Source organism: Muntiacus reevesi, chromosome 18, assembly GCF_963930625.1.
Source record: "Muntiacus reevesi chromosome 18, mMunRee1.1, whole genome shotgun sequence".
Classification (NCBI taxonomy): domain Eukaryota; kingdom Metazoa; phylum Chordata; class Mammalia; order Artiodactyla; family Cervidae; genus Muntiacus; species Muntiacus reevesi.
In genome coordinates, this window is record NC_089266.1 from 38,032,288 (window position 1) to 38,054,976 (window position 22,689).

Genomic DNA, 22,689 nt, shown 5'->3' on the forward strand with positions numbered 1-22,689 from the left:
GGAGCTGAAGGTTCTCATCTGGAAGATGACACGGTTGGATTAGATGCCAAATGGCACCCGGAAGGCTTGGACATGGAGATGAAGCTGACAAGGCTAAAGCACAGAATGTTTTTCCCATTTCCATCCATTAGCAGAGATAGAAACTCTAGCTAAGACCTTCTCCCTTCAGCTCTCTCTGCATCTGTTTTTAAGCCTCAGTTCATTAGAGGCATATGGATGCCCAACAGAACTGAAAAGTATAGCTTCTTCCATGAGGTCCCAGAGCCAAAGTTACATCCAGGAAATACGTCTCTCATGGGATGCCTCAAATACCAGCAAGAACACCATCAGGGCTGAGTCTAGTCATAAAGACCAAGGAGGTTGGAGCAACCTTTGAGCCCCAAGACTAGATGGGGCAATAAAAGGAAAGACATTCTGGAGCAATGCAAGAGGGTATGGAGCGAGCGGCCTTCAGGAACCCAAGCTGTCAGTCCCGTGGTCCAGGGGACAAAGGGAGACTGGCCTATCCTTGTTCTCCCTCTCCTCCACAGCTTTGGACCTCAGTGGGGCTAGTGGGGTACACTCTAGAAGCCACAAAATAAACTTCCTAGATGAAGTGAGGGAGGGACATTTCAGATCCTGCCCAGAGCATCTCCATCAGCACACAGAGGGTAGAGGCTACTTCTCGGGTGTGTTTCTTAGGAAGCCCACGTACGCCTCTCAGTTTCTCTGGACACACGGAGCAATCATCCTGGCCACTGGCTCAGAGGCAGGGAGCAGAGCCCTCCCGGGAGGTGGGGGCTGCAGAGAGAGCAGCCAGAGCAGTGGGGGAAGGTGAGTGGAAGGTTCCCAAGTAGGACAGAATGGGGACCACCTGAAAACCCCAGGGGACCCCCAGAGCATGACAAACAGCACAGCACAACCACCAGGCGACTGTAAATACCAGCTACTCAGAGAAGCCAGCCAGAACCTGGAACAGTTTTTAAAGAAATGGAGTTTGACCTTTCAAGTTCTTTCAGAAGCCCAGCCAAGAGAACGTTGTCAGAATCCACGGGCCTCATTCCAGCCATGCGTGCTGCTATGGGGATCTTTAATAAAAGCTAAATAGACACTGTTGACCTTCTAACCAGAATAAATCTAATCGGACTAGTACTTTAAGTAAACACATTTCCCAGATAGTGTGAAGGGGAGACGTCCACCCAACCTATAAATAGGATCCCACAGAGTTCACGTCAGTTGGGGATGAAGGACCAAGATTTTGCTCTAAAAGCAAAAGCAATGGGGAAATTGTCACATCAGTCAAAAAACGAGTGCAACATTTTTATGTCTTGCTTTGGGGATAGGCCCAGATCCCGATGCAAATACAGCATTTAGTTGGAAGCCCATGTAATCTGCTCGTTGAAATAGGAACCTAGCGGCATCACCCCGGCAGCTGTGTGTCACTGAGGCCCCATACACACTTGGAGCTGTGGCACCCCTCAAGGGTCTGCTCTCCAGACTCTGTTTAACTCGGAGGACACCTCCTCACCTTAAACCCCACCATGGCCAGTCAACAGAAATGACCTATCGCTGGCTCAGATGGCTGAGAAGAAAGGAGGGCCCACTTCTCAGACAGCGAGCCAGCTCAGCCCGGCAAAGGGTGAGGGTGCAGATAACAGATAGTGCCTGAACTATACCCAGCAGGGACCTAGGTTGCAGGAGTCCCACTCATGTGACAAATGCTTACAGACTTGTGGCTGGAGAGGAGAAAAGAAGGATTTAAGATTTAGGGTGGATCAAGCCCTGATAAAACCAAAGGGCTTAGTAGCTGGAAAGAATCCCCCAGGGCACTGGTGGAGGCCAGACATCTAAACTGCAGAAAGACATCACCCATCCCCACACCTAAGCTAGACCAACCCAACCAATTGTCCCCCACCCCGCCTCTTGGGCTCCCCTCTAAGTGGGGGATGGAAGTAAGTCTCGATGCCTCCCGTGAACCTCCACAGCCAGCAGTGACTTGGCTCCCAGTCAGTCCTTGGGCCTGAGGTTCTCCTTGGCCAAGGCTCCTGCATGCTCCGGGCTCCCCCTGAATACCCTCCCACCCCCGCTGCCCACCCCTTCATGGGAAAGGCATCCGCTCAAAGGGGAGAGGCTGACGACTTCCCCGGCAGCTACTGCTTTCCTGCAGGAAGTGAAGCCGTCCAAGAAGAACACGCCTCCCACGCGTGCCCAGCTGCGTGTCTCAGCTTCACCCGACCGCATAGCTCGAGATCCAGGGGCAGCAGGGGCAAAAGCAGTCTGGCCTGACGTCAGCAGGTGGGTAAGAAACTCCCAGCACAGAAGCAAGTAGATGTTGGGAGCTCCAGACACGTAGGAGCAGCAGAACCGGTTTCTATCAGGACGCCTTCGAGGACGACTACAAATCTAGATTCTTAGAAAAATGCTCCCTCTACCACTACTAAGTGCATCTGCTTCGGGGAAGGGAGACATGCTCAGTGTGGCTGCAGCCTCCTGCCTACCACGTCCAGGACACGGCGCTGCCCCTGCCTGGGTGTAGTGCCCTGCTGTCGGCCTCTCCTGCCCACCTCACCACTCTCTCTGCCTCTCTGGACTCTGACTGGTACCCAGATCCCCCTCTTCCCTTGCCCAACTCTTTCCCCTGCAGACAGAACGAGATGACAAATGACCCAGACACACATCACATCGGGCAGTCAGGAGCGGAGGGAGCCTGGAGGGATGAGGCCTTGTCCAGAGATGGGGAGGTGCTGGCAGGGACGGGCAAGGCTGCGGCCAGGTCGGGACACTGGGACAGACAGCTTGTCTGGTGACCAGGTGGCCAGTGGAAAAGCAGGCCTGTGACGGTCAGAGTAGTGGACGGCACCCCCAAACTGCTGGAATAGGAGCCTTCTCCGAGCCAGAATCAGGGCTTCCCTGGAAAAAACAAGAAGAAGGCAGAAGATGATCGAATAGTAGGTAGAGGAAGAGAAGGACACGCTTGTGTTCACATGTGCTTAGGACGGGTGGCTGCCAGAGACAAGGGTACAGAGAGGCCACAGCCCGAGAAGTTGGGCACAAACATTACTTTAGTGAACAAGGCACCTGAAGTACATGATGGAAGTGGGAATGAGTGTCAACATGCCCATTTACACAGGCCGGGTTTACACAGTGAGTGCTCACTTGTGCTCCTCCCCTTGGTTCCAAACCTGACTCATACCCCTGGAAGCCCCACGGCAGGGAGAAGGCTGGGAGTCAGACGGGTCTCTAGTAACTTCCTTAGCAGGAGGCCAGGCCTTGGCGGTGGAGAGCTGGACCAAACCTCACGAGTCCCTGACTGAGGCTGGGAGGCAGGGTCCTCCTTGGGCTCACCCTGCACCAGGTTTAGGAGACCAGGGCATCTCTGGACACACAGGGAAGACGTGTCTCATCTCAGAGAACTGGACAAAGACACGAGGAGAGAAAGGCTGCCAAAACAGGGAGGCCAGGGGCCAACTGAGGAAGCAGGGCTCTGGGCTACTGCCCTCTGCATGCTGAAACAGGCTGCTCCGGGGAAGGGAGATGCTCAGTGAGCCGGGTCCAATCCGATCAGGCAACCCTTCCCATGGGCACCTGAGGCCATGTGCCCTCTTCCCCATCCAGACCTGAGTCCCACCATAGAGACACCAGGGAAGAGGCACTGGCCTTCCCCGGCAGTCAGGATCTCTCTGGCCATTCTCTGGGTATCAGACCACCAGCACACCGGATCTTAGTGACACACCCTCCCTCGTGGCCTCAGCAGGACCAACACCTGACCCACCTTTGACAAGCGAAGGACTCCTCTTTCACATTAGTGACCCTGTTTCAAGAAAAATCCATATGAGAGTTTTAAATCACTAGACCACATAATCCCCACTGACAACACAGCTTCTGTATATTTGGTGCTCATCTCTCCGGAGAGCCTGGGAAGGGACCTGAGGCCCCGGGAGCCAACAGTTTCCAACCTGCATCTGCCTGTGTTCAAGGGTGTGGCTCTGATACAGGAGGTATGGAAAGGTGAATGATGAACCCCAGGCTGATGCCTGCACCATGGGGACCAATGGGGAACCAATGGCACCCGCAGATCAGACCAGAGCTTCCTCCCTGCCCCCAGGTGAGGTGTGAGGCACCCTCTTCCTCCAACCCCAGGAAGGATGGCTGGCTTCTGGAGGAGATGGGCACACGGTAGGTGGAAGGCTCCCCCGGCTCCCCCCACGTCCCTAGATCCTTACCGCACTGGAGCTGGCATGACTGAGCTTATCAAAGCGGAATTTCAGGTTTGACCTCGGGGAGTTTCTGCTTTTGACATCTAGGAAAAAGAAGAATGCCCTTGAGAGGAGGGTGGGGCTACAGAGGTCACTGGGGCTGGCGGGTAGGAGCTGGATAGGGAACCCCAGAGAAGCAGGGGGCGTCCTCTCCACTAGGCACTCTAGCTGACCTGTGCTGATTCACAAGAGACAATTCTCACATTTTTAGAAATGTCATGAGCTGGTTGTTACACACAGTTATCTTTTTTTAATTCTACAAGCTTACAATTAAATTATATTCATCAAAGGAGATAAATACTCAGAAGTCATCTAGTTATTTCAGTACATTTTACTATTATTTATTCTCCTAAGATTATTTACATCTATTATGTCTGATGCATGTGCGTGCTTAGTCGCTCACACATCGCTCAGGCACGTCCAACTCTTTGTGACCCTGTGGACTGCAGCCCACCAGGCTCCTCTGTCCATGGGGTTCTCCAGGCAAGAATACGGGAGTGGGTTGCCACGCCCTCCTCCAGGGGATCTCCTGACGCAGGAATCCAATCCGCGTCTCCTGCAATGCAGGCGGATTCTTTACCGGTGAGCCACTGGGGGAAGCCCCCATTATGTCAGTTAGTTCTTCCCAACTCCACGTCACACGGATACTTGAGACCAGCCAGGAAGAGTCACACCACGGAAGTCAGCAAACACTACAAATCAGAGCTTCATTTAATGTTTTCTTGTTTAGACGTAAGAAACTCATGGAGCATATGTTAATAGAACGGATTATACTTGATAATGTGTTTGTCTCTAGTCATTACATTGTGAATGGCACAAAAAACTGAGAAAACACTCTTTTCGTATTTGAAAACTATTATCTGATTCACCAGAGAAGCTGCTCACATCACTGACAGAATAATATCAATCATCATTCATGTCAAGACAACTACACTCATTCATCATCTGGAACTTTATGTTTTCTATGGATACAAAGGTTGGGCAAATATCAATAAAAGCATTTTGTGAGAATCAATTGACTCTGAGGAATTTATAGTAAAGAATGCTGTATATTTTATTAATATCATTATTTATAAATTATGTGCTTCAGCTCCTTTATATCAGTAAAATTTAAGTAAACATATGTTTGTGTGTGTGTGTGTGTGTGTGTGTGTGTGTGTGACAGCCAGTTGTTAAACGCTGACAGCACACCACTGGCAGGGAGCTCACTTGGCTTTCTGATTTTCCCCTGGCTGAGATAAACTACAGCTTAGTACACTCCATCTAGAAACTGCTGACTTACTCTTGGTGCTTTATATTCAAGGCTTCCACTTGGTGCTATGATTACCTCTCGGTGTGAGCCGCCAGCACCCTCTCAGGACCCCAGGGAGCTCACGTATGAAATGACCAATGACCATGGCACTGGAGATTATGGAAGACCAGATGTCAAGCCCTCCCAGCCAGCTCCCTCCTCTCAGCCCTGTCTCTTCCGCTGAAACACGTTTCCAGATCTCCACAAGCCCACTCCAGTCCTACAGGTATAAAGCACAACCCTTGTGGGGCTGGGAGTGAGAGGCAGCCCCCACCCCAGGGTTAAACACTTCATGGGAGGTGGGGGTGCAATAAGCACTTGCAGGAGTCACAGACCTATTGGAGATCCCCTTCTGCCCTAGGTGACCTTCAGCAAGTCACACTCTAAACCTCCTTTTACTCAAAACCTTATTTATTTGGATATTTATTTAATATCAAGTAGGATCCAGGCTTGGTTACAGATTCAATCATTCCTTCAATATTTAATTAATAAGCCTTGTTAAAAAAAAAAAAATCTGGGAATTTACATTACTATCCCACTTTATAGATGAGGAAACTGAGACTCAGAGAGGTGGACCTGTCAACACTGCACCAGGATCAGAACCCAGCTCCACAGCTGCTCAGCCACAGGGGATTGCCGCCCTAACATAAACAATTGTTTAGTTGGGAACCATGCCTTCTCTTTATCCCTAACATCGCATGTCATCATTTGTCAACATTTCTTCACCATGAGAACCCCAGAAGCACCGTGGTTTAAATGACCCTGCTGGCCCACTGGCCTAAAATGTTTCTATCATTTAGACTAAAGTTCCTCAACCCCAGCCTGACATTATGAGCCAGATAACTTTGTTTCGGGGCAGGGCGGTGGTGTGGGGGGGCAGGGGGCTGCCTTGTACACTGTAGGGCGGTTAGCAGCATTCCTGACTTCCGCCTAGGAGATGCCAGCAGGACACTCCCCTCCCACAATCATGAAAATCAAAAATCCTCCAGACACTGAAAAGCATGCCCTAGGAAGTAGCATCACCCCCAGTTGAGAACCACTCATTAAGCTATTGTTTTCTTCCTGTTATTCAACAAATACTTAGGTTAACAGTTCTGCGTCTCTTACAACCATAAGCTCATTTACTCATCACACAACCAACTATGTGAGGCAGGAAATATTCTACTCCCTCCATTTTTCGTTTGGGGAAACGGAAAAGGCACAGAAAAGGCTCAGTAACCTGCCCACTGGCACATCACTAGTAAGTGGCAGATCCAGGATTTGGAGCCAAGCTCCAGAGTCCTCCACTACATAATACTGCCCCCCTCAGGGGGCAGGACCAACTGTCTGATTTCCAGGCACACCCAGTGCCCAGTGAGGCCAACCACACATGTCTGCTTAGACACCCCTTGGGCTCCAACCCCTCACTCGCTCCCCAGAGCTGGCTCCTCCTTCTCTGCCTGATTGCAGGGATCACAGAACCCTGAAGGGCCCACACTCTTTGTCTTCCCTGAGCCCTCACCACTGAGCCTGGGCACCCCTTGAATCCACATCCTTCTCCCATCACCCCAGACACCATCCCATGGCCCTATGACCCCTCACCACTCACCGTGACCCCTCAATGCTCTCTCTCCCTGCATCCCCTCCACCAACCCTTTCTATTCAGCCAGCTGCAGCCACCAAAACAGTCTCTCTCCTCCTTTAAAGACTGAAGGCCCTCCAATGTCTCCCACTGGGGGCAGGATGAAGCAAAATCCTCACCAGGGTCCCCGTGGTGGTCCTACTATCTAACCACTGTCTCCCCTCGGACACGTCCCCCTCCATGCACTCCAGCAGCACTGAACCACACGTGGGTCCAGACACGGCCTCTGGGCTTCCCCCAGGCCTCCCCACTGCGGTTCCGTCCACCTGCACCACGCTTCCCACTCCTTATCACTGTATGATCAAGATGGTCGCTATGACAGAGAGGCCCTGGGTCGGTGACGGGGTAACGGAGAGGTCAGGGGAAAGAGCCTCAGCTTTCCAATCATACAGTCTCAATGCCTCTGGCAAAGCACTGAACTCTCCGAGCCTCAGTCTCCCCACAAGTAAGGAGGGGATGAGAACACAGCCTCTGGAGGGTGATGAACAGATGTGGTGAGCCGGCAGAGCTGGAGGCCCTAACACTTCGGGGTTGAAATGGAAACAGGACAATTGAGCGTGCCTGGGGCTCGAACCCCACCAACTGCAGCCAGGCCACAGCCCCGCCCCTGCCAGCCACATGGTCCACACCGCCCACGAGACACCACCGACCTGTCGGACTCCGGCTCATGATGATGGGGGTGGCGGCTGCCCCCAGGCTGGGGCTCTCGCTGCTTGGGGACGGGCTGTAGACAAACACCTCCTGCTTGAAGGGAGAGGTTGTGGACGGCTGGCTGCTCTGGGGAGAGAGGCTGGGTGAGCCAGGCAGTCCCACCCTCGGCAGGCCTGAGACAGGTTCCCACTACCCCACTTGGACCTGCTCTTTCCCTGCCAACCTCAACTCCAACCTCAACTCCAACCTCAACTCCAACCTCTCCCCTGCCCCCCAGGAATTGCCCCTGACCCAGTCCCATGCAGAGAGCTGAGCCCTCCTTCAGCTGGGAAGCCCGCTGCAGGGGCACCATTCAGTCTGACCTCTGACCCCTGCTGCTGATACTCCTGAGGGAGTATCACTCTGAGGAGGGAGGGAGTGTCACTCTGAGGGAGGATCCCCCACCCTACCCTGAACCACTGCTCCCAGAGGGTGGAGATCGCTGACTGGGCCTTCTCCCGTTTCCTCACTTCCCCTTTAATCTGCCGAGCCTGCGTGAGGCTCTGCCCACAGGAGCTATTTTAATGCACAGAGCAGTATCCCCCTGGGCCCAGGGTGCCCCTCGCTGCTCCCCAGGGTTGGACGGGGCCGCACCTACCCCACTGTCACACTCCTCCATGGCCTCGCCCTCCCCCGCCGTGCTGCTGAAGCTGCTGGTGCTGGAGGAGGAGCGGGAGATGTTGGCTCGGCCGTTCTCCTTCAATTTGATGAAGGGCCTGCAGGAACGGGAAGGCAGGCAGGCCCTGGTCACACGCCGCGACGCCCCCCACAGGCCCTCCCTGAGACTGAGGGTAAGGCAGCCCGGCAGACCTGAGCTTGCCCCCCTGCAGCCCCCCACAGGCCCCTGCTTTGGTGCTGGCTTTTGTGTTCCAGAGAGTTCCCAAGGCAAGAGAAGCTGGTTGTCAGCCAGCCAGGAGTGGAGCACATATTCTGGGGCCCCGGGTGCTAAAGCCCACCCCACCCCCACCCTCGCCCTCTTACTTCTCCTTGTTGGGGCAGATTTCCGGAGAACTGGGGTTGGATGAGGTCTCAGACTTTATCTCCTGAGAAGAGTGTCCGCCCTCTGGGGTCTTGGGGTTGCTGGACGCACTGTCACTGAGGAAGTGAGGATGAAGAGGAGTGAGGCCACAACCGCCCCCCACCCAGCACTCAGCACCACGGGGACCTGTGGGGTCACAGTGCCCTCCGACAGCACGGCCACCAGGACCTCCACTCCCACCCAGACCGCCTCAGACACTGTGTCAGACCACCGAGTCCCCTGCGCCCTCAGAGGCGACTCCAGGCTCCCGGGTGAGAGTCAAGAGCCATCAAGCGAGAGCTCTAGGCTGGTGCGCCTGAGCCCAAGTCCACCTTCCCCCACCCCAGGCTGGCCATCTCACGCGGCAGAGCTCTAGGTCAAGAGCAGGCCACAAAGGGAATGGAGGGGGTCTGGGACAACCACCCCTCAATGGGAAAAAAAGAAAAAAACAATGCACATGGGCTCCCCAGGGTGCTATCCAGGCCACCCACTGCTCAACTCCAGAGGTCACACTTCACACAGACTAAAATGAGCTCCCTGGGTCCAGGTGATGAAGCGGCCCTTGTGCTGGGAAGTGGGTCACTTTCAGTCTGGGGTTCCAGGGTTTCTTCCTCTTCTTGCTTAACAAAGACCAGGTCCTGACGCCCACTGCCCTGCTCACTTTTAGAGACATGATGGCCCTGTCTTCAATGCACTTTTATTTTTATAATAGCTTTATTGGGAAATAATCCTTACACAATTCACCCACTTAAAGTGTGCAATTCAATGGTTTTCAGTCTATTCACAGAGTTGTACAACTATCACCACAATCTAATTTCAGAATATTTCAGCCTCCCCTGAAAGAAACTCTGGATGCACTTACAATCGCTGTCCATTCTCCCTCCCCCCAACAGTCACTGGTCAACTGTCTCTATGGATTGGCCTATTCAGGATATTCCGTATAAATGGAAACATACAATGTAGTGTGGTCTTTTTCTGATTGGCTTCTTTACTTAGCATAGCATTTTCAAAGTTCATCTATGCTGTAGTAGGTACTATGTTATTTCACTGCTTTTTATTGCAAGCAATATTCCATGTTAATTTCATTATTTTTTATTGCAAAGTAATATTCCATGTATGGATATACCACATTTCAGTTATCCATTTTTCAAGTGATGAACATCTGGACTGTTTTCACTTTGGGCTATTATGAAGAATGCTGTTATGAATATCTGCATGCTACTTTTTATATAGACATATATATTCTTTCTCCTGGGTACATACCTAGGAGTGGAACTGCTGGGTCATTCAGTAACTCTCTGTTTAACCCTCTGAGGAACTGCCAGACTGTTTTTACAAGCAGTTGCATTATTTTACACTCCCACCAGCTATGCAAGGGAGTTCCAATTTCTCCATATCCTCACCAACATGTGTTATTATTTGTCTTTTTATTTTTATTCTTAGAGCCATCCCAGAGGCAAGAAGTGCCTCAATGTACTTTTAATGAGGCGCTAATGACCTCCTAGGGTTTCCCTGGTAACTCAGACAGTTAAGAATATGCCTGCAATGTGGCAGACCCAGGTTCAGTCCCTGGGTAGGGATGATCCCCTGGAGAAGTAAATGGCTACCCACTTCAGTATTCTTGCCTGGAGAATTCCACGGACAGAGGCTAGTCTCATGGGGTCTCAAAGAGTCAGACACAATTGAGCAACTAACACTTTCACAATGATCTCCTGGTTGTCAACCCAAGCCGGGGTTTGGGTCTTTGAGTTGGACTTCTCTGTGTACTTGGTACAGCTGACTCTCCCTCCAGGAATATCTCTTCTCCTGGCCTCTGAGATCCGTCCCCTACCCTTGCATCTCCAGGCTCTCTCCTCTTTCACCTTCTTCCCAATCTTCCTTACTGGCTTTCCTCTCTCCACTTGCCCCTAAACGCAGGTCTTCCCCAGGCATTCTATACACCCTGTGGTGTGATCATATTCTTTGGTCCCTCTTTAAACATCACCCCACCCCAGGAGCTCCTGTCTCTCCTTCTCCAGTCAAGAGCTCTCTCCTGAGCTCAAGACCTGCAGTCTGATCACTCCCAACTCTGCCCTTCTCTCCTGGGGGGCCCACATGGACTTACTCACATTTACAGGTTTCAGATAGAGCTTTTTCAGCCCTTCTATAAACCTGCCCCTGGTCCTGCATGCTCAAGCCCAGGGGATGATGCACCATCCAGGGCTGCAGACAGACAACTTGGAGGCCTGGACACCAATGCCTCCCTTCCCTTCATAAGATGATAAGCTTCTGGAAGGTAAGTTTTCATCTTCTATAGCTCTTGACAGAGCATGGAGCCCAGCACGGGGTAGGCACTCAGTGATGCTGCTTACTGAATTAAATGATAAGTGGGCTCAATGATTAAATGATCAGAAAGAACATTATCAGGAACAGGTGAAGTATGATGCAATATGAGAGTTGTTTTAAAACAAAAAAGAGGGAGAAAGAGCATTCTAGAAACCCAGAGGAGGTTTGATGAACTTTGCCTGTTAGAATCAGGCAAAGGTTGCCGTAAGAGCTGACATCTGAGTAAGCACTGAAGAAGGAGGCAAAGAAAGATAAGAACTGTAGTGACATTTCTGCATGCGCGCATGCTAAGTTGCTTCAGTCATCACCAATTCTTTGCAACCCTATGGACTGTAGCCCACCAGGCTCCTCTGTCCATGGGATTCTCCAGGCAAGAGAGTGGGTTGCCATGCCCTCTTCCAGGGGATCTCCCCAACTCGTATGTCTCCTGCATTGGCAGGCGGGTTCTTTACCACCAGCGCCACCTGGGAAGCCCAACGGTGTTTCTAGTTTGGGTCAAAATGCAAATTTTGGAAAGTCCTGTGCAGAGATTACTCAAATCTGCCTCGGTGGATAAAGAGCTGAATGAGTGACAGGGGGCGTGCAGGTATCTGAAGTGGGGACCAGGTTCAACAGGAAGCCATCTCCCGATCTATGCCAAGCTCTCCCCAAGGTTGGCCTCTGACAGCTGCAGCAGTGGTGAGAACTGACAGTTACCATCGCGTCCGGCTGTCCCCTTGGCCTTCAGAGCCCGTGTGCAGACGGGGGAAGAGCCCCGACCTCCGCTTTATGGGGCTCCGTGACTGGTTCTTCGCCGTTGCCACCGCCACCGGAGGCTGCCAATGAAACTGCCAGAGTGAGTGCTGACCCCCCAATACTCAGCCCTCCTTCTCCTCATCCCCCTTTCCTACCTACAAATAGGCCCTGGTCTGGAGGAGACCCCAGAAATCAGCAAGCCAGCCAGGAAGGTGAGATCTAATAATGGGGGAATGGGAGCTGGGACCCTGAGACTCAACCCACCTGCAGCCTGTTTTCCTGTGTTCTTAAGCCACACCTGTTACCCAGGTAACACTCTACCAAAGACCAGGATTCCTGGAGGTCAGGGGCACCCTAAGGAGAGCCCCACATATTTAGAAGGACAAGATGACTCAGACTGAGAACCACAGAGCTGAGAGTCCTGAGAGAGACCTGGACCAGTCTCTGGCTTTTACCAGTGAGGATGCTAAGGAGCCCAGGGATGAGGAGAATTGGCTTAGGTCATATGGCAAACTGCCAAAAGACAAGCACATGTGCCCAGGGCTCCTGACTCTACCAAGAAATGGGTCCAAGCTGGTGTCACAGATTGGACCCAATAATAAGACAGACTGAAAGCAGCAGAGTCAGGTGCACACACGGCCCCAGGCAGGGGGAGCCCAAGAATGTGGCTCTGCTTCAGCCACATGCAAGGAAACCATGGAGAGCTGGGAGACCATGGAGGGGGAGACGAGAGCCTATGGCCAACCTTCAGAGCCCACCAGGCTCCTAACCCAGGTCCCAGCTTCTGCCCTCCACGTGCTGTTCAACCTCAGGCAAGTGACAAAACCCTCTGGGCCTCAGTCTCTTCATCCACAGAATAAAGATAAAACTGCCCTGCCCTGCTCATTCACAGACCTTGGGGGAAGAACCAGATAATAGCTATGAAAATATTTGATAAGTTAAATGAATTGTGCAAGGGACTCCCCTGGCAGTCCAGTGGTTAAGACCATTTTCCAATGCAGGAAGCATGGAATTAAGGTTCTACGTGCCATGGAGTACGGCCAAAAATAAATAAATTGTGGGACATTATTTATACTACTAACGATTAGTATCCTGGTGGACATGTTCTGCAAAGAAAAGAAAAAAATCTAATCCATGCAAATGCAAAGTCACTTTGCTTTTTTAAAGAACTGACGGGCTCCTTGCCTGGCCAGCCTCTGGTGTGAGCTGACCAAACTAAAACTCACAGACCTGCCAGGTTCCTTCCTTGGGAACCGTCTACGCGGTGACTAAGAACTCAGACTTTGGATTAGGGAGACCTGCATTCAAATCCTAGCTCTTCAGCTTAGCTGGGTGACTTGTAGCAAGTCACAAACCCTCTGGGCCTCCTTTTCCTCCAGGAGCTGTCATGGGAACAGATCAGATAATGTTCAGGAATGATATAGCTCAGTGCCCAGTGCACGGCAAGCGAGGGGGGCAGGGGCTAAGGGGCGGGGCTAAGGGGGCAGGGGGTAAGGGGGCGGGGCGGGGTAGGAGACTGCTACTGTTATCATTAATAAGAACAAAGCAAGGACACGCCTCTCACAGTCAGGGGTCCCAAGCCCCCAAGCAGAGACTCACTTCAGGCCCATTTTGCAGGGTTGGCCCTGAGGATGGCTCAGTGGTCGAGGAAACTCAGGGAACAGGACAACAAAAGGGCCTCTGCTGCTGATGCTGCTGCTAAGTCACTTCAGTCATGTCCAACTCTGTGTGACCCCATAGACAGTAGCCCACCAGACTCCTCCATCCCTGGGATTCTCCAGGCAAGAATACTGGACTCTAGACCGGGCCAACCCCAGGGATGCAGGCTCCATTTCAGAGGCAGGGCCTGGGCTCACTCCCCAAACAGCCTTAGTTTCCCTCTGTCGTCCCTGCTCTAAGTCGCCTGGTCCCAGCCCCCACCCCCCGCCCCCCACTACACTGGGGCCTGGAGGACCCTCCCCAGGCCCCACGTGCCACCCTCGGGCCAGCAGCTCTCACCGAGAAGGTCGTCTTGGTGACCTCCACGCTGTTATGGGTGATGCCCCCGCTGAGGCTGCCGGGGATGCCCCCGCTGTGCTGCTTCTTCTGGCTGCTCACCATGGTCTCCATGGAGTGGCTGCGCACGCGGATGGCCCTCTGCGGGGACAGCAGATGACAGAGGCCTAAGGGCTGGAGTCTGGTCCCTCTCGATGACCCTGTCCGTTTAACAGGGTCTGCAGACGAGCCCTCAGCATGTATACACGATTACACACACACACACACACACACTGTGTGTGGCCCACACCACACTCACTACTGTTTGCAGAGTATTTTCACATACTCCATGCTCTGGGCATGGGTGGCTGTTTGCAGGCAGAGGTCAGAGAGGACACCAGCCAGAAGGAGCCTGAGGGGCCAATGCCCCAGCTCCTGGCAAGGTGGACAAAGGCTGTTATCCTCATCTTACAGGTGAGGAAAGAGAGGTTTGGACAGCCCAGTAAACCCAGGTGACCCTCGTCTGACTACCACCTCTCCAAGCTACAGCTTCCTCATCTGTAAAACGAGAATGATGCACTCCATGCAGCATCACGTGGGGACTAAATATGGTCATGTGCCTGACCCCAATCTGACTTTTTCTTGCACAAATTAAATGTATTTCTATATTTATGCACCAGCTAGCCCTACTGCCGTCATCCCAAAGTGTGCTGTGTGCAATGTGGAATACATTCACCTTGCTGAACCATAAGGAGCTCTTACTAATCCACGCACTGAGCCTCCCTTGCAGTTGCAGGGGCTTAAGAGACTATGAAGACAAGCCTCCAACCTCACACAGCTGCTGGAAGAAGAGATGCATGCTCAGACTGGGCAGAGATGTGGGTTTTTGGTGGGGGCGTAGAACTGCTCAGGCCCATGTAGGATCACCAAAGCCCAAAGGGCATGTGGGCAAACAGTGACATGTCCAGGAGGGGACAACCAGGATGGCCAGAGGCTTGCACAGAGCAGGCAGGGATGAGAAGAGCTCAAATCAAGGCTGCTGAGCCCTCAGCAGGGATGGGCTGGGGAGGTGATGACTGCACCCTCAGGCGGCTTTGCAGACCAGTGTGGTTCTGGAATCAGATTCATGGGCAGTGGTCCTCCAGAGGCAGTGCTCAGCTTGACCCAGGGGTGGATTTCCTGACAAGGGAAGGCCCACAGGATCCCGCCCACCACGTAGATGATACTCCCTGGTTCTGGACACCTTCAAAGATGACCTGAATGTCTAGGAAGGGAAATTCTCTCTAGTGACCCCCAAACTCTCCCATCACTTTCCTTTAATCACTCATTCGGTGACTCAATAATACAGCCAGGAGGTAACGCAGCTCAGAGGTCACCAGCATGGGGTACCAGGGTCCATCTGCCAGGACCTATATCCGGACTCTTTGCCCCACAACCTCTCAGCTGGTAGATTAGCTGGGGCCCCTGGTAGGTTCCTTGGCTTTTCTGAGACTTACCTGAAGTGGAACGGAGGAGATCTACACTGCAGGGCTCTGGTGAGCTTACATACGGAGGGCCCAGCTCATCATAAATAACCCTCGTATGTGGCTACTCTGCTGTCAGTCATAAGCATTTGCTGTGTGCCTCCCTTGTGCCTAGCACTGTGCCAGGAATAAGGAGATTTAAGGGAAGGGAGTCAAAGAAGTAGAAGACGCAGCCCCGGCCCCCAAGAAGCACACACGTCAGCTGAGGGAACAGGACACGTTCCTTAAAAGTAGGATGACACCAAAGACCCAGGGCCAGTGGGGGGCGCCCTCTGCACTCATTAGCTGTCCAGGGCCCCAGGACCTCAGGTCCGCATACAAACATATGTGGATGCAGATATCCTTAGTTGCTCACAATCAGGTGCCTTTCCCCTCCACTGTCAAGCCACTTTTTAATAGCAGAGCCACCATTGATCCAATGTTCCCTCTTCCTCCTTGAGACAAAGGAATAAATCATGACCCCCATCCCCCTGCCAGTGGAACATGAGGGGACGCCTTCTGGGGGCTTTGGGGAAAGGTTTACTCAATGACCCCCAAAAGAGATATGACATGTCTGCTTCTATAACCACAGCAGCCACCTTGGGGCCAAGAGGCATCAAGCCTGAGGGACGAAGCTGACGAGCTGAGGATGCCAGAGGGGAAAGGAGAAGAAACCTGGATAACCATGAGCCACCTTGGGCCCTGTTTTAAGTGAGTTAATGGACTTTCCTTATTGTGTGAACCAGCAGAACCTCAGCTTCAGAAAACTGACATGGAAGGATGAACATGTGGACACAGCTCCCACCCTCACCGGGTTCATTCCCACACTCACGCATGCATGTGTCAGCTTACACACTTCACGAGATGGCCTCATGTGGAAGAGCTAACCTCCTTCCCTCCCTTAAAGTATCGAGAGAAAAGCTTTGTCTGCAGCACAGCGGTCCCAAGAAATCAGCATGAATGGTGCCCCCAACCCACACACCAGACCCCCTGGGGGTGTTTCCTCAAGGTCAGGAATTCAAGCTTCAGCCCCACTGAGAACAACAACCTGCCTGCCTTTCCATCCTGACAAGGGAAGCTGATTCAGGAAGGAACACTGTTTGCAAATAAGCATGGAACCTACCAACCTCACATTCTTCGTGCCACCTAACCTCTCCCATCTGAGCCAAAGACACCCCTTAAGGGATCTCATCTCTCTCCTCCTCTCTCCCTTTCTAGGCCACAAGACAGAGTCACCGAGCAACAGTTTACTGCAACATGGCTAAAACAGCCACCACATCCTATTCATTTCATCATGCAAAGAACATTAAGTCATGGACCCTTTGGAGAACTAAAGGCAAGGAAAGTAGGTACCATGCTAGGGAGTCCCTCCCCAGATAAACATCAAAGATCCTTAGATGAATCAAGTGCTCCATAAATCTCAGCATCACTTCATTCCATGGGTGCCCTCAGGTGCCACGAACACTAGTCATCAACAACGCCATGTCACCTAGTCATTTATGTTCTGATGTGTTCCCTGCTCGCTCTTTCCAGAGAACATCTGACATGGGTAATAAGCCCTGTGTGATGGGATCTGATCTGAGCTCCACATACACAATCTTATGGAATCCTGCCACTCTTAGATGCAGAGAGGACAGCACCGATAGAAAAGGTCCCTAGAGGTAAATGATGACCCAGGTCACACTGCAGGTAAGAGATGGAGCCAGGATCCAAACTCAGAACCTGGGCTCTAAATACAAGGGCTCTAGGATCCTAAAAGTGGTTCAGATTCAACATATAATTCAACTGGTTGATGATCTACAGGTGGTCAGAAACCATGAAGCTTTAACACCTCCACTCCCCACTCCCCCACACACACAAAAAAATTTCCAACAGTGATGTCAGGGAAGAATCTTCTTGAATGCCCCTAGTGCCGCTGTTTGAGTCAACAAGACAAGAATGATAGATAAGGGACTGACAGGGAATTCCAGGGATGTGCTGGGCAGCCATCTGCTGCTCAAAGCAAACAGGGGGTGGTTTGCATCCTGGTTCTTCCCAGTAGAGCACGTGAGCCTCTCGGAGACAGTCCTCTTGTACATAAACATGAGAATGACATGGGTGTGCCAGACACCTGGTGCGATACCTGCGTGCTCAGGGTCAGCCCTCCTCCTCCACCCTTAGGGACCGAAGGAGAGAGAGACAATGGCTCCCTCCAAAGCCTAAAATAATGCTTGATTCAGACAAAATCACCCAGTGACATGGTCTAAAGTATTCCATCAGTTTCAACCTGATGTAGAGCTGGCAGCGCTGGGCTTCTCATGTTGGGCAGAAGACAGAAGCAGAGGGCAGTGCTGTGGGAAGAAGGCACATGAAGCCTTTGCAGGAGCATCAGCTCTGCAGGGACCAACTGCACCTGTTCCCACTCTCCCCAGCACACCCAGGCCACAGTGCATCGCCCCTCTGCTTCCCAGGGACAAGCTCCACTGCTTTCAAGGCTGCCTGTGCCAGCCGCAGACAGCATGACCTTTGGAAAGGTCTTCTGTGCACTGATCTGAAATCTTAACATTTCCAGCCCTTGGAGTCTCTGACTCGCCTACTCCCAATTCACACAACTATCCTTACCTGTCCTCACAGTCTGCTCTCCTCCCAGCCAACCACCACCATCCCCAGTCACTAGGGTTTCCCAGCCCTCTTTTCACCTCCTGGCTTACCTTCAAATGAGTTCTCCTCTGGGAGAGTCAGAAAGGAGAGGGAGTCACTTTCTGGGTACCTGCTCACGTCACTTCATTTCAGCTGGGCAAGGGAGCTGAGTACCAGTTAGCATCATGGAGGAAGCACGTCTCCTCCGGGTCAACCACAAACCTCGCACGCTTACAGATGGGTTTTGTGAGTGTTCCAGTTTAACTCAAGACACAGTTGCCAGACATGAGCACTAATGGGGACATGCCTACTGATACCAGGCAAGCACCAGAGGCAGGGGCCTTGGAGAGAAATATGCTAATTGCTGGCCTGCTGAGATGGCTCCTAATCAGGAAGTACTGAGGTTCATAACAGGTCTTTGGTCCCTCTAGCAGCCCAGGAGGATAAGGAAATAACCCTCTGCATCTCCACCTCGACAGACCAGAGCTCCAAGCCACGAGCTACAGGGCTGCCCTGACTGTAGGGATTTCTGCAGGGATTTCTGCAGCTCGGTGCTCCTCTCCTGCCACTAGGGGTCAGAGAAGACCAGTGCATCACCTACCACATACCCACAGAGGCTGGGAGGAAGTCACCTGACCACTCCCTGGTTGCTGTGGTCCCAGTTCCCCTAACACTGGGTGACCATCCCCTCCATGGGGTTGATGAGGTTGGCGGAGGGTTAGCTACCTAGCAGGGCTAGCTCTGTGTTTCTTGCTTGGGGTATTAATTCCCTGATAGCTCAGTTGGTAAAGAATCTGCCTGCAATGCAGGAGACCCCAGTTTGATTCCTGGGTCAGGAAGATCCAATGGAGAAGGGAAAGGCTACCCACTCCAGTATTCTGGCCTAGAGGATTCAGTCCATGGGGTTGCAAAGAGTCAGATATGACTGAGTGACTTTCGCATAGCATGTGGATACATCAAGTATCATCACTCTTTCCCTTTTATTGAATGCATGCTTCGTCACTCAGTCATCTCCTACTCTTTGCACCCCTTTGGACTGTAGCCGTCCAGGATGAATAAAAACTTCATCAACAGCTGGCAGTGGTTGAGAATGGCATTCAAGAACAGTAGTCAAGAGGTCACTATTTTTCAGTAACACACACTCCTTTTAACGAAAAGTCTTCTTGCAAGACTCCAAAAATATGTTCACAGAGCTCCAACAACAGTGGTCCCTGGACTGTGTCTGCAATATACCTACCTAGTCCATAGAAATATCTTTGAATGGTGAATTTCAAGGTAAAAGTTTAGCCTCTATAATTAGAAATATGCACATACAGATAGATGGATACTTACGTGTGCATGCGTGCTAAGTCACTTCGGTCATGTCTGACTCTTTGCAACCCCATGGAATGTAGCCCACCCGGCTCCTCTGTCCATGGGATTCTCCAAGCAAGGCTAGTGGAGTGGGTTGCCATGCCCTCCTCCAGGGGATCTTCCCAACCCAGAGACTGAACCCACGTCTCTTACATCTCCTGCATTGGCAGGGGGGTTCTTTACCACTAGCGCCACCTGCGAAGCACCAGATAGATACTCATCTAAAGCAAAAGTGCAAAATTTCAAAGTGTTTGTAAAACAGGCAGATTCCTCAGAATATCTCTAAGCATCTCAGTTTGAAAAGCATGCCTAGATGCTCATAAACGAATGGTTCTGTTTCTCATGAGACAAAAGCTTAAATGAGAGTCAAGGGGATTGAAGTAACAGATGAAGAGCTATTCTAAGTAGTGTGCCAGGCAGCACAGCCCAGGTCTGCCCTGGAGGTGGAGGAAGAACAATCACAGAGGCAAGGGGAGAGAGGGCTGAGATGGCTTTCAGTTCTGGGAATTCTCAGTTCTGTTTCCACGTGCCTATGAGATGAGAAATTTGACAGGAGTGAGATGAAACATGCAACTTTTCTTCCTGAGGTCATTTCCTGCACTGTTCCTATGAATGATTCCACGGAGGTCTAGGTGAGGAGTTCCAAGGGAATGCCAGTGATTTTGACACCCAACACCACCCAAGTGGCCCCTAAAGAAATACCAAAACTAGAGATGGTTTCCTGAGCTGTGTCGGACCAAAGGCAAGGTCACAGACACGGCCCAAACACCAGAACCCTCCCCCATCTACTGGGCTTCATGCCACTACACCTGGCCTGCCCCCAGCTTGGGAGACATGTGAGCAACAGTGGAAGGGACAGGGAGAAAGAGCTCATGTTCCCAGCAAGGTTTGCAAAAAAAGCTAATCATACCTGGCAGAGCTCTGAAGGTTTACTCGGTGTGACTGACCATAACAGTGACCATGACATGACTATCCCCTCCCCTTACCCAACAGAGCTACCTCAAAGACAGACAGGGAAGCAGAAAGCAGAAGTGAGTCTATCTTCAGCCTACAGTTAGAAGGATTTAGGGTTGAAAAGATGGATTCCCTGGATTACAGGATCAAAGATGAGCAATGATAAAGTCTTTAAACATCTCTCTTGGAAAAGCCTTTTAATCGGACCCCCTGGAGTCAAAGATAGATCTACCAATTCTGCAGCTGGAGGCAAGAGCCTGGACAAATGGCCTCAGGCCACTCTCCCTTAGACCCACAACCTGTCTGTAGCTGCTGGGGCCATTTTATCCACTGTCCACAGCCTACAAGTTTTTTCAGGTTATAGAAACATTTGAAATCTAAAAAACTAATTTATTAACTCCTCGATACAGAAAAAAACCTGCAAAACCGAAAGCAGCAAAGGCTTCATTACACGTCTGCAATACATAGCATGATGTTAGCTAGCCAACTGCAGCTCGAGTCTTACATGAATTACATTGACTGTGGGACTCAGGAACAGCTTGATGCGCTTGCTGAGATGGGGTGGGGGGAGCCTACAAAGGTTTTACCAGTTACCTGGTCTCATGGTCATCCCACTCATGGCTAGGCTAGCCAACCTGGCTCCCTCCTTCCTCCCCTTTCATCTCGTCCATCTCTTATCCCTCATCCCCCTTTCTTCGTGATCTCCCAATTTCTATTTCACCCTGCCTGGCTCTGACCATCAGGACTAAAACAGATGCCCCAGGAATCTCTCGCCAACCTTGCCAAGCAGCTTGGCTCCTACCCTCACCCCTGTGAGGAATCTCAGCAGCTGGCCCCAACTAGGCCGGCAGAGCCCTGCCCTGCTCTCTGCGGTCCAGCCTGGCAGCCAGGGACGGACCCCAGGCTTGCCCAGGCCAGGCTAGCCTGGGTGGAGTCCTAACAGAGTTGAGAACCAGGAGGCAGTGTCATATAGTTGTTAAGAACACGAGCCTTTGGAATCTGGCAGACCCAGATTTAACTCCCGTGTCTGCTGGGTGACTTGGGACAAACTGCTCTGTCTCTTTGAGTCTTAGCTTCCCCACATGTAAAATCACACCCATCATTATTAAAACTGAGTGTGAATTATCAAACCAAAATTATCGTGCCCATAATAACAGCCTTCCTCACAGGGCACAGAGGGCAGTCGTGAGGCTTTTGATGGGATAATGTGCATTAAGCTTTCACTTTCCATGAAAACAGTAATACCAGCTAACACTTCCACTGAGCACTTCTTGTATTCCAGGTCACAGGCACTTTTCCACGCATTATTTCAATGAGTTTTCCCAATGATTCCACGACAGAGGTTCTATTGATCATCCCTGTATTGTTGGTAAGGAATCCACAGCTCATAGACTTTAAAGACTGTGCCCAGGATCACATAGGGCTGGGATTCTAATACGGGTAGGTCCAACCCAACCCAACCCCACACATACTTCCACCAAAATGGCAGCTTTACAAATCATTCTGCAATGGGCAATCCAGCAGAACATGGACCTAAAAACCAGAAAACCTGGGTTTGAAACAAGGCTCTACAGCTCCTGTAGGGGTAACATTTCAAGCAGCCCTTCAGCCTCACTCAGCCTATCCCCTGGTGTGTAAGTGAAAAATATTGATTTGGTCAAAAAGTTCATTCAAGTTTTCCCATGAGATGTTATGGAAAAATCCAAATAACCTTTTTGACCAATCCATTCACATTCCCCGATGCCCTCTGCAAACACCTGTGATGCCCCTGCTGCCCGCCCCCCTCTGGCTGACACTTGGGCTCTGGGGTCAGGATCACGAGGACTTTGCCCTGCTGTCCTCCCTGGGTCCATCCACACACACACCTCACTGCCCTAGCAATAGCCAGCCACTCTTGTGCCTCTACCTTAAAAGACTCCAGGAATCCCCCATGGCCCCCATTCTCAAATTTGTCCTCTTCTGGGCCCAGTCCAAGCATGGCCTGAGTGTGGGCGTGGAGTTCATCGTGAAGGTTGTCCAGGAGGGCGGCCCTCGTCCGGTCCTGGAAGGGAAGAGGGATGTTGTGAAGCTGGCACTTGTGGCAGAGCCGTGCCCTCTCCCTGGGGGGATCTAGACACCTGGCCCAAGGGCTGCTCTTCTGATCAACTGCATCCGGGTGACGGTGTGGACCTACCTCCTGTCTGGGCTCCACACTCACAAATGCTGCAGCTAACTCGGGCCTTCTGCCCTCTACCCTCTGCCCCTTTTTTCCCGCCCTCCCATGGCTCTGCCCTGATGACTCCCCACCCTGATCTCTGCCCCAGGCACCATCTGCATGTACCCAACTACCCAGAGCTCTTCTCCATCCAAATGTTTATCCAGGGCCATGTACA

At 51.7% G+C, this 22,689-nt stretch overlaps 1 protein-coding gene across 3 annotated transcripts in view; it reads right to left on the minus strand.

The window, feature by feature from the left end:
* Positions 1-2,085: 2,085 nt before the first annotated feature.
* The window catches only part of RAP1GAP2 (RAP1 GTPase activating protein 2), a 140,250-nt gene continuing 119,646 nt past the window's right edge, over positions 2,086-22,689 (minus strand). For all 3 annotated transcript variants that reach the window (XM_065908785.1, XM_065908786.1, XM_065908783.1), the window contains 9 exons: positions 22,224-22,358; positions 13,914-14,051; positions 11,877-11,995; positions 8,819-8,932; positions 8,436-8,553; positions 7,798-7,924; positions 4,203-4,279; positions 3,752-3,790; positions 2,086-2,889 (listed from right to left, as the gene is read on the minus strand). In XM_065908785.1, coding sequence (XP_065764857.1) covers positions 3,782-3,790; positions 4,203-4,279; positions 7,798-7,924; positions 8,436-8,553; positions 8,819-8,932; positions 11,877-11,995; positions 13,914-14,051; positions 22,224-22,358 — 837 coding nt within the window. In that variant the 3' untranslated portion in view covers positions 2,086-2,889; positions 3,752-3,781. The remainder of the gene's footprint in view (positions 2,890-3,751; positions 3,791-4,202; positions 4,280-7,797; positions 7,925-8,435; positions 8,554-8,818; positions 8,933-11,876; positions 11,996-13,913; positions 14,052-22,223; positions 22,359-22,689) is intronic.